Source organism: Macrobrachium rosenbergii, chromosome 11 (genome assembly GCF_040412425.1).
Source record: "Macrobrachium rosenbergii isolate ZJJX-2024 chromosome 11, ASM4041242v1, whole genome shotgun sequence".
Classification (NCBI taxonomy): Eukaryota; Metazoa; Arthropoda; class Malacostraca; order Decapoda; family Palaemonidae; genus Macrobrachium; species Macrobrachium rosenbergii.
In genome coordinates, this window is record NC_089751.1 from 25,969,643 (window position 1) to 25,981,706 (window position 12,064).

Genomic DNA, 12,064 nt, shown 5'->3' on the forward strand with positions numbered 1-12,064 from the left:
GCTGGAGCCATCCGCACAACACAAGAAGCAGAGAAGAGGAAAAGCTGCTCGTGCAAACAGGTACAGTTGTCACAAGGTAGGAAATGAGTAAGAGGGGGAAGGTTAAGGTAAAAAAAGGAGTAAATTATGATACAAGGCAAGCAAATGATTGAACAACTGAAGTACCAATGCACAGTTCAAAAACTACTAAAGTAACTAGAATACTATATCTGTAATCCCTAAACTCAACTGGGTCACACACATCAGTGTCACTCCTGCCAGATGACGATAATGTGTGAGCTGGCTGACGGAAGTGCTTACCTCTCATGATTAAATCTTTTCAGAGAACTCTTCAAATTTAAGATGGTAGACAGTTAGGAGAGGTGGCAAAGGGCACAGACCTCTGCCTGAGACATGCCTTGATTCCCTGGCTGAGAATACCTACCAATGCAGAGCAGTCCAGAGGGAAGCCTACTGACGCACAAAAGCTCAAACACCTCTCTCATTGGGGAAACAGAAAAGATCGATCATTATGGGAGGATAACCACAATCCTTACCCATAATATACTGATCACAGAAGTAAACTCATATCTTTAGCTTTACCTACCTGTTTCTCTTGAAACGCAGGAAGAACTAGAAGGTGGAGCAGAAGTAAGAGAGTAGTAGCACCAGAAAAAGAAGAAAGAATAGACAGAGTAGACTTATGACCAGACCTAACTAACTATGTAAACTAATGGCTTCTTGCATCTTCCAATACCTCAAAAATTTATTCATTCTCATCAGATCACTCCTCAGTCTAACACCGAGAGAAGAAAAATAAAATCACACTCATTACTCCTACTGGTAACACCCTTACGGCCATCATGTCCAACTGAATTAATTTGGTTTAAGCAAAACCTGTTCATACAAAACCTATCAGTACTTTCTGTAGATGACGTAAGGCAGTCCCTGGTTAACGATGGGGTTCCGTTCCTGTCCGAGCGCCAATAACTGAAAATCGTTAACCGGAGCATCACAATAATTATGGCAATAAATGGTGTTTACGATGCTGCCGATAAACCGCTTACCAGCGCCGAAAATCGCTTACTGACGCAGATAAACCATCTACCAACACTGATAAACCACCTACCGACACCCAAAACTGCTTACTGATGCCAATCAACTGCTTACTGGCGCTGAAAATCCGATGAATGACATCATTTGCCAAGCGTCGTAAAACCGAAATGCCGTTAACCTATGATGCCAGTAAGCGGGGACTGCCTGTAATTCAAAACAGAAAAACACAATAACATACAGGAGGTAAACAGCCAGAAGTAAGTCAAAATTCTTACAGCCAATTCACACTATATGCACAGGGACATGGCATGAAGAATTATGACAAACGTTATTCTTTTGTTTATTCTGAATGCTGACTACAACTAACAGCACAATGACATACTGTAAGCTAACTTTAACAGGAAGAAAGATTCATTCAAAATAATGAAGGTTAAAAAAAAGTCTGTGAAGGACTACCTCTTATCGAAGGTCGACTCTCGCAGGAACTTCCACATTTATTATTAAATATGGGCCCTTTGACTTCCCTGGACCCCTGTGAGGCTAAGATCCTGTACCAGTAGTACAGGTATCTAGGCTGGCCTAGATAGCCTGGCTAGCTAGGCTGGACTGGCACCCCTGGATCTCAGGGAATCACGAATAGTGGCTGCACCCCTGCAAAGAGCATGGGTAGCAATACGGGGGTCCCAGACTGGTGGTCTGAGAGCCTTGACCAGATCAGTCAGCCTGGAAAGCAGTTGCGCCCCTGCATAGAGCAAAGGTAGCGCCAGGGGATTCTGGACCAGTGGTATGAGAGCCTCTACTGGACTGGCTGGTCTGGGGATTGGCAGGTCTGGTGTTGGCTGGCCTGGGGAGCAGCCAGCTCAGATATTGGCTGGCCCGGGGATCAACCGGCCAGCTCTGGGAAATGGCTGGGCCCTAGGCAACGGTTGATAGTTGATAGTCATGCTAACACCTCTCTAATGGCCCTGAAGAGCCAGAGACAGACAGGTTAATGTGCTACCTGGTCACCATGGCTGTCCAACCAAGGAAGAACTGGGCACCAGCTTATGACTCCTCAAAAATTCAAAAAAATTGCATTTTTATGATAAAATAAAGTTTTATAAATACTTACCAAATAACTACATAGCTATTTGTTTCACTTTAACTTCAGCAGTTCGAAATTTGAAATTCGCGATAACACGCTATTGTTTTAGTGTAGGTAACTAGAACCCGCCCACTTTCCGGGAAGAATAGGTACAACAGTGCTGAAGAGCTCAATTCATTTGTGCCTTATGTCCATGAGAGGGGAGGTAGGGAGGGCTTTGATTGTGTAGTTACTTGGTAGGCATATATAAAACTTTATTTTATCATAAAAGTGTCATTTATATATAAGTAACTTACCAAGTAACTACACAGCTGAGTCCCACATTGACAGGAGATGTGATGCATGGACATGTTCTACCCAAAAACACTCAGTAAAGGAGATGAATTTGAAATAGAAAGGTAGCTAGTATTGGTGTAATGCTTGTTGTAACCTTACCTGGTGAGAGAACTGCAGCAGGAGGATACTGCCTCTCGTTGGCACTCATCTCAACAACCTGTAGTGACGTGGCAGTAAAGCTGAGAGTTGTCTCTAATTCAACGGGAGAACCTTGCAGTCGAGGGGTACTCTGAAGACTGACAAGGTCTTACAACATAGATGCCCTTGCCCTGGGTGCAGTACAATGAATACAACCAGAAATTTGTTACCACACACTATTGAAAAACAAAACCATCACCCAACTATTAAAAACAACGACTGGTGGGTATCCCTAGTACATGGTACAACCAGGCTTCCCAAAACTCAGCATCCTTTAACAAGTCGAGGAGACAGAGGATTGAAGAGGATATCCCTATTCTTCTTCCCCCCGTACCAAGCCAGCCGCAGCCAATGGACCTAATGTACCACAGTTATTAAAGATTGTTTCCACATCGTGCAAATAATGGGACATGAATACTGATTTTGACTTCCAGTAGGTTGACTGGAGAATCTTGGAGAGCGACAAGCTCTTCTTAAAAATCAACGAAGTGGCAACTGCTCTAATCTCATGAGCTTTAACTTTAAAAACGGGAAGATTGTCTTCTTGAATCTTCGAGTGTGATTTGGAAATAACACTCTTTAAAAAGAAGGCCAAAGCATTCCTACATTACGGTCGTGAGAGGTTCTTCACCCAGCACCATAGAGTCTAAGAAGGACCTCTAATCCCTTTGGTCCTATCCAAATAGTGCTTAAGTGCTCTAACTGGGCAAGGAGCTCTCTCCTGGTCTGCTGGTCCCAGGATATTTAACACACTCTTGATCGTGAGCAAACGAGGCCAAGGTTGGACGGGGTTTCGTTCTTTGCCAGGAATCCAAGTGTGACTGAACAGACTGCATCTCCCTGCGAAAAGCCCACTAGCTTACTGAAGGCGTGTAATTCGCTGATCCTCATTGCCGTAGCTAAAGCAACTGAAAAGAGAGTCTTTCTGGTTAAATTCCTCAGCGATAGGGAGTGAAGGTGCTCAAATGGAGAGCCGGAGAGCCATATGAGGACGGCATCTAGATTCCAGGCGACTGAAATAGACTTTTCTTGCTTGGAAGTGTCTAGGGACTTAATTAGGTTGCTTATGTCTTGATTAGCAGACAAATTGAGACCTCTATGTCTAAACAGAGTTTACCACAGACCTATAACTTCTGACTGTATAGGTGGCCAAGCCTCGAGAGGACCTCAGAAACTTTAAGAAATAAGCGATCTGTGCTACCGAGGTTTTAGAAGATGATACGCCATGTCTGGCACCAGTCATGAAAGACTGTCCACTTTGCCTAGTAGACATTAGCGGAAGACTGATGTTTGCACTTGGCAACTACTTCTGCAGCTTTTCTTGAAAAGCCTTTCGCTCTGACAAACTCCCTGACAGTCTGAAGTCTCTCAGATAGAGAGCGGATAAGCCTAGATGGAAGCGATGGAAGTGAGGCTGCTTTAGAAGGCTTTTCTTCTGAGGTAGATGTCTGGGGAAGTCTATTAGGAGACTGTGAAGGTGCAGGAACCAACCCTTCTGTGGCCAAAATGGAGCTACAAGTGTCATGGATATGTTGGTGTGGGTCATGGACTTGTTTAGGACTTCTCTCACCATGCTGAATGGTGGGAAGGTGTAGGCATCCAAGTCCGACCAGCCCTGGAGCATAGCATCCGTCGCCCATGCCTGAGGGTCCGGGGCTAGGGAACAGTAGACGGGGAGGCGATGGTTCCTCGACATTGCAAACTGGTCTATCGACAGCTTTCCCCACCGTTTCCACAGGTCGGTGCACACCTGTGGATTCAGCGTCCATTCTGTCGGTAGGACCTGTTTGCAGTGACCTGATTTGTCTGCAAGAACGTTTAACTTTCCCTGGATGAAGCGAGTTATTATCCTGGTGCTGCTGGTCTCTGCCCAGAGAAGATCCTTGGCTGCTTCATAAAGGGAGAAGGAGTGAGTCCCTCCCAGATTTTTGATGTAGGCCAATGCGGTTGTGTTGTCCGAATGGACTGTGACTGTCTTGCCGCATGTCTTTGTTGCAAAATTCTGAGGGCCAAGTGAATCGCCTTCAGTTACCTTACATTGATATGTAGTCTCTTTTGTTCCAATGACCACATCCCGGGAATCTCCATGTTGTTTAAAAGGGGCCCCCAACCCAGAACCGATGCATCTGAGTACAATGTTAGGTTGGGGCTCAGCGGGTATAATGACCTTCCTACTAAGAACCTCTCCTCTGCAAGCCACCACCGAAGATCCTCCTTGATCTCGGGAGTGATGTGGAAAATCAAGGAGTCTGGGAGAGTCTTCCTTTGCCAACTGGCCTTTAGGAAGAATTGCAGGACTCGTGTGTAACCTTCCTAAAGGCACAAACTTCTCGATGGACAAGAGTGCCCAGCAGACTCATCCACTCATTGGCTGTGCACGACGGGCAAGATGTGGAGTTCCTTACTTTCTTCAGGCAGTCTTGAATCCTTTTGTGGGATGGAAAAGCCCAAAAAGTCAGAGCATCGATCCTCATCCCCAAATAAGAGTCGATTATGTTGGAGCAAACTGGGATTTCTGAAAATTGATTAAAAGACCCAACTCTTGGGTCAGTAGAAGAATCTTTTGAAGGTCCTCTGTGCATTGTCTTCGATGGGGAGCGTAGTAGCCAGTCGTCTTGATACAGATAGATGTTGATCTCCATGAGATGGAGACATCTCACTGCAGGGGTGAGAACATGGGTGAATAATTGCGGAGCTGTAGAGAGACCGAACCAGAGAGCTCTGAACTGAAGGACCCTGCCCTGGGATACGAACCACAGACACTTCCTGGAGTACGGATGTACTGGGACATGGAAGTACACAGCAGAAGACAAAATTGAAGATAAGATGAAGAAGACGGTGGCTACTTCCACAGGGCGACTTCCTTCACCTCCACTCCGACATCTTCTACAGGATGGCGGACATGAAACATGGTAACCTCCAGGACAGTCAGGCAGGAACACAACGGAAGTGGTCCAGGACATGACCACCAGGAGAAACAGCAGGCATGATCAAGACAACTGATGCAGGAGCTATGGCAGCGGTTTGGAAGGCAGGAGCTACTGCAACGGTCAGGAACGTCACTTTCCACAGGGAGACTTCCTTCACCTTCACGCCGACATCTACAGGATGGCGGACATTGTAACCTTCGGGGCAGCTGGCAGGAACACAACGAAAGCGGCCCCGGGTATGACCGCCAGGAGAAGCAGTAGGCATGGTCAGGACAGCCGAGGCAAGAGCTACGGCAGCGGTTCGTAAAACAGGAGCTACTGCAATGGCCAGGAACATCACTTCCACAAGGCGACTTCCTTCACCTTCACACTGACATCTTCTACAGGATGGCGGACATCGTAACCTCCAGGGCAGCTGGCAGGAACACAACGAAAGCGGCCCCGGGCACGACCACCAGAGAAGCAGCAGGCACGATCAGGACAGCCGATGCAGGAGCTACGGAAGCGGTTCGAAAGGCAGGAGCTACTGCAATGGCCAGGAATGTCACATGAAAGTTACCAGTAGCAACAGGAACGATCAGGACGGCTGTGGCAGGAGACCAGGGAGAGCCACCCAGAGACTGTCGTAGAGTTAACAGGAGCATAAGACAGGGAACAGCAGGAGCAGGTGGACCACAGATATGCCAGAGGCATTGCCACAGCATACATGAAGGCCAGCAATGACAGCTATCGATCCACATCAGTGGGAACAGAGTCGGAACGATCCCGATGTGGAACTATGTCATCCAGCCAGGTATTGTGGTCGATCCTGAAGCAACACTAAATGAACGTCGGGACTCCTTCATGCGAGATATCCCCTGAGATATCCAGCCAACTACTGCTGTGTCTGCAACGCTCACTGTCAACCTGAAAGAAAAAGCAAAGATGATTAGAGGGAAACTCCTCTCACTACGAGGGGAATTGCCCTACGCAGCGAGAAGAGGTACCCAAGAAGAGGTCGCCTGACAGCCACCCCCCTTCCTGGTCTTTGCCCGACAAGCGAGCGAAGAGGGCAAAGGAGAGAGATCTCTACCAAAGGAGAGATAAGGAAGAACCTACAGGGAGGCCACCAAGGGCGCCTTGGAAGCGGAGCGTATACCGACGACTCCCGCAACAACCTCCCCCCCACCACAACTCTAAGCACAGGCGGCGAAAACAACACTCAACACAAGTAGGAAGGAAGTAGAGATGCCCTTTGTACAAGGAGGGCGGGAGCCCATGATGGGAAGCGATATCTTACGTCCTGATCAATGTAGGGGAGCAAAGATATTACGTCCCAATCTAATATCTCTGATTGTACAGAGGAACGCCTTCAGTATCTAAATAAAGGGCTACTGGAAGAGAAGCACTACCACTCGGTTACGCTTCTCTAGTACGCCCTTGGCCGTCAAACCCAAGACACTGACGCAGGGGAACGACGGCTTATGCAAGGTCATCACAAATATTGGGTTTGTATTAATATATATCAAACACACATAATATACACACAAAGTACATTAAGATCCCACCGGGATAATAAGAGCTTAACGACAGTCAGGCAAAGAGATCTGAAACCACGTCTGCAACGCATAATGGCCGAAAGCAAACTGGAGTGTTTACATCCGGGCAGACAGGTATTCCCGCCTACCTGGCGGTAGTTACTGCCTAACCACCTTGCTTAAGAGTTTAACGGCCATTTCCAGCCTACACTGAAAGTAATTCCTAATGTAAAGGACCGACGGTTTGTATATCGTCTCGGAACAATCCTGCTTCTTAAGGACACCAGTTGTGAAAATGGTTGCTAGCTCATGGGCGCCGTCCCTCAATGCTCAATCTGTGCAGGCCAGAACTCCCAAGCAATCCAAGGCAAAATTCTCTTGAAGTGATGAGCAGTCCTTGTCTTCTTAGCTAACGCACCCACGGTCCAATCAAGGAAACTCAGAACCTTGAAAACCTTAAAAATATCCTTCAGCAAATGGTCCAACTCCGATGAAGTAAACAAAATCCCCTTGAGAGGAGGCAGATACTCCCAAGCATGAAGCTTCCCCAGTAGAATACGACAGATACTTTTGAAGTATCAGACAAGAAGGAGACAAACAAAACACTACTTTACCTATGTCCCTCTTCTGACAACCATACGTTGATACGAGCAAACGCTTTCCTGGAGGACGAGGAAAGAACCATACACGGCAACCTAGCCGTTCCTGTTGGATGCCGCATCATAATTGCTGAACCTGGAGAAAAGAAGTCCAGATAGCACACCAGGGCGAACCACAACAGAGCTGCGTAGTTCGATGTGGGAGCATTGTCCTCCACAGGTTCCTCCTCAGAGGAAATTGGGGACATCGGAGGATCTGAGGGAGCCTGAGTCACTGCAGATGGCTTCTGTAAAAGGTTCAAGATGTTATCTAAACATCGCTGAATAGGGACTAAGGAAGGAACCTGAACCACATGAGGATCGGCACAAAATACACTGGAAATAGCAAGTCCCTCCTGCAGCGCCAGACTAATGCTGGTAGGTGGACAAATATCAACACTGGCGCCCGCTAACACCGGATGCTCGGTCTCTGGACGTCCGCTCACGGATCTAACGGACAGATCTGACATCTGTAACTTAGACAATATGCGCTCAAAGAGAGGACGCTCGGGGGCTGGGTGCCCATAAGACGACACTTGGACACTTGATGTCCAAGAACTGAACATTCCAACAACACACGATCACTCTCGGGACACATGGACACTGGACGTCCACTTGCTGGAAGCGCGGACAACGGATGCTCCAACGAAAGTTGCTCAGACACTGACCTCTCACAACTGGGCACTAAACTCTTGGACTCTGGGCATTCAGACACTTTATGTCCATACGCTGGACTAACTAGCATTTCTTAGACACTTTGTGGTGCTCGGTGTCCACCGAAAGGGAGCGAGAAGCTTGAGGAGACCCCCAAAAACTACAGGAGGGAAGGGGGCTACGAGCCCTATCCAATGTTCGTTTACGAGTCAGGGGAATGTTTTTGTCCTTCAGGGCGCCAAACCTTTTCAATGGTCTTGAAACACTGGCAAAGTGCCGACCTCGCTTATGAGCACCAGAGTCCAAGTCACTGAAAAAAAAAAGCAAGCACATCCAAGCGGATGCCTTTCCAACGGCGATCCTCTGAGTCCTGGGATGGGCAGACAACAGGCATGAATTGAGATGACGACTACTCGTGGGCAAACCCCACCGACCTCCCTTGGACTACCAGTTTGCTTCCTCCCGGGTGAGCAAGGGAGTTTAGCAGGGACTTGGTCTAGGAGCATTGATGGTGATGAGTAGCCGCCCCCCTCCACTGACGCTGCACCTGACACTGCACTAATACTGTTGAATGTGTCGTTGAGGACACGCACAGAGTTCCCAATCTGGGAAACGGTGTTCATTAATAAATTAAATTTCGTATCAACACAAGCTTCTAAGCTGGCAATGGCGTTAGGATCAGAGGAATGAAAGCCAGGGATCGGAGTTGCAGGGAAGTTCGGAGGACTTGAGATAGGGGGAAAAGTGGTCCCTGGTGTTGCAGGAACAGGTAAATCAGTCACATCAATCCCAGGAGACAAAACTTGACTAGTGGAAGCCTTCGCTTCAGCTCTAGCAGTAGTTTTCCCGAGTCTATCACACTGTAACTTATCTAAATACTTGCATGCATTAAGAGTCTTCCACTTCCCCTTATCCCAGTCTTTACATTCATCACAGCAAAGTTCAGGAGAGCAAACTTGCTCCCTGCACGAACGACAACGGTATGATCGTCATATTTGGCTGAAGTCAACCTATTCTTACAACCTCTACTACAATACCTGATACTAGAAAGGCTAGAATCTGACATGATTAGTTCAATCAGTAAGTCAAAATTGGGAAAGTCAAAAAAAGTTCTGAATTAGCTAAGCTAATTAACAGTAGCAGGCTACCAAAAAGAACAAAGTATTTCACCAAATGAAGAATAACAGCAACCATCTGGTGAAAAACAACAAAATCAGAGCTGCCAATGACCAAGAGTTCAGTCATTGACCGGCAGCAACGAATTGAGCTCTTTAGCTGTGTTGTACCTATCCTTCCCCGAAAGTGGGCCAGGCAGCATAACTACACCCAAAACAAAAGAGTGCTACTGCGAATTTTTAATTTTGAGCTGCTGCATAAAGTAGAAACTACTAGTGTAAAGTAGAAACTAATAGCTATGTAATTATTTGGTAAGTTACATATATAAAACTGAGAATTAAGGAAAGAATGAGCAACGCAAACGAGCCGAGCAAACCCTTCCCTGTGAGATCCCAAAAGACTGCTGGTGCAAAGCTGGAGTGTTTCCCTATTACCCTGGTCGCTCAACCAAGGAAAGATAGGGAGAACACCCATAGATCATCAGCAAATCTAACCTGACCAGTAGGCCAGGTAATGAAAGCCCATGGTCCACCCTCTGTGCAATCCTGTAGGATTGCGTTGAGATGGGTAACAAACAGGCCACATGAGGGATCGATAAACTACCCTCAAAGAGAGAAAGAGGATTTGACTTGTAGCAAGCTCGAAAGCTCACAGAGACAAGAAGAAGAGAACCTTGAGTCTAAAGGAATGGCAATCAGTATCAGGTCTGCATGGGAAATCAATTGCCAATGGTAATCAAGACTCTCTGCTCTACCCCAAAGGGAAAGGTGCACAGAAAGAAGCTTAATTAGCCATCTAATGTGGGACAAACTCTCCCGCAACTCTAAACTTGCAGAGTCTGAGTGGAGGCGAGGTTCAAAAAAATGACGTAGATGAAGATGGCGAAGGGAAGAACGTCTCTACCTCCTTCCACCACTGTTGAAACTCGCCTTGTCTGCAGTAGTTGAAAATCATAAAAACTAAGCCACAGAAATCAAAGGAATAAGGCTACCAAGCCAATTTCCAATAAATACTTAAAAGGAAGGCTGTAATAGCAGGATTACCTTAATAAAGGCACCCTACCATCATGGAACCTTCTAGTAACTAAATCTATTGTACCCGAAAGGTAAATATATTATCAAGTATATTGGAGAATGAAATGGCTGTTGTGTAACTACCATACACTGTTATGTGTATGATGAAAACAGTACAGGCAGTCCCCGGTTATCGGCGGGGTTCCGTTCCCGACAGCGTGATGACAACCGAAAATCGGTGATAATAGCACTGATCCCCGGTTAGCGGCACCGATAACTGGTGATCAGCGCCGCCGATAAGAGGCGATCAGCGCCGATAACTGGTTATCAGTGACGGAAATCTGGTTATCGTTGTCGCTAGACAAGCGCCATAAAACCGGATCCCCAATAACCAAGGCTGCCGATAACCGGGGACTGCCTACTGTATTCATAGCAGCAAGGAAAACACAAAGTTAATTTCTTGCAAGAAGGCTTATTTGACTGACAGGTTTGAAAATACTAAGCAAACACACAGTCAACAACCAAAAAAGGAAAAGGAATACTCAAGTTTAATCAATTAAAGTTTGAGCAGCAAAAGTCAAGATGGAAAGTCAAGAAACACGTCTGGACTTGACGGCAGCTGGAAGCAAAGGGTAGTGCAAACCGACAGTTGGGTGGGGTCCCTATTTGTCGGTAGTTGACTACCTTGTCAATAGGTTTGAATGGCCATTCCTGCTCGTGTTCAGCATTGTAGGTGAATGCAATGTAAGCTTTAAAGCACTTAGGGTTAGATGTAGCTTTAAGCTTAACACTTTGCAATAAGCTACAAGGAGTCCTGCTATTAAATGAAGTTTAATGGCTTTGGACAAGTGGAGTGCACTCATAATTTCATTTATACTAGCAGTAATTTTATCACTGTCATCCCAGTAGAGGCACTGGGAGGACTTACCTGGAAGAGAACTCAAGGTTCAACTACAACAGAAACCCAGTCATTCTGACTTTATGGGAACTGAACATTAAAGAAATAAAAGGTTCATCACTTGTATAGACAAAACAATATATATAAAACTTCAGTTACTCAATGAAAATTAGAGAGATAGAAACTATACCTAAGCAATTACAGCTATACCTGGTTTCTGAAGAATATGAGACATGAGCTGTGTTGATTGTGATTCCTCTCAATTTTTCTTCAGGGGCACGATCAATCTGATCATAGGTCGTATAATTAGACAGGCCTCTGTCATGGAGAACTTTAGTAATTGCAGCTGTGAGAGTAGTTTTACCATGGTCAACATGTCCAACAGTTCCTACATTAAAGTTTGGTTTTGCATCAACAGAAGAGAAGAATCTCCCAAATGCAATTATATCTGAGTTTCTGTATCTCTGAAAATAAGAGCTTAATTCTAATAAATCTTACTATTACAAACTTCCTTAAATCTTTAGAATAAACTTGAAACTTTAATTTGTAGACTAATAAGCTGAACGAGTATGAAATATGCACAAATTAAAATTGCAAATTCAAAACAATTTGCATTTTTCGTAGATATACAAATCTGAGGTCCTTTAAATGGATATACAGTACCTTTGCTGAGAGATGATCCGATCATTGAAGCCTGGTAACATG

General features: G+C 45.8%; 1 protein-coding gene across 4 annotated transcripts in view; it reads right to left on the reverse strand.

The window, feature by feature from the left end:
* mEFTu2 (mitochondrial translation elongation factor Tu 2) overlaps window positions 1-12,064 on the reverse strand; it is an 84,143-nt gene that overhangs the window by 47,102 nt on the left and 24,977 nt on the right. For all 4 annotated transcript variants that reach the window (XM_067111387.1, XM_067111388.1, XM_067111386.1 and 1 more), the window contains one exon: window positions 11,570-11,823. In XM_067111387.1, coding sequence (XP_066967488.1) covers window positions 11,570-11,823 — 254 coding nt within the window. The remainder of the gene's footprint in view (window positions 1-11,569; window positions 11,824-12,064) is intronic.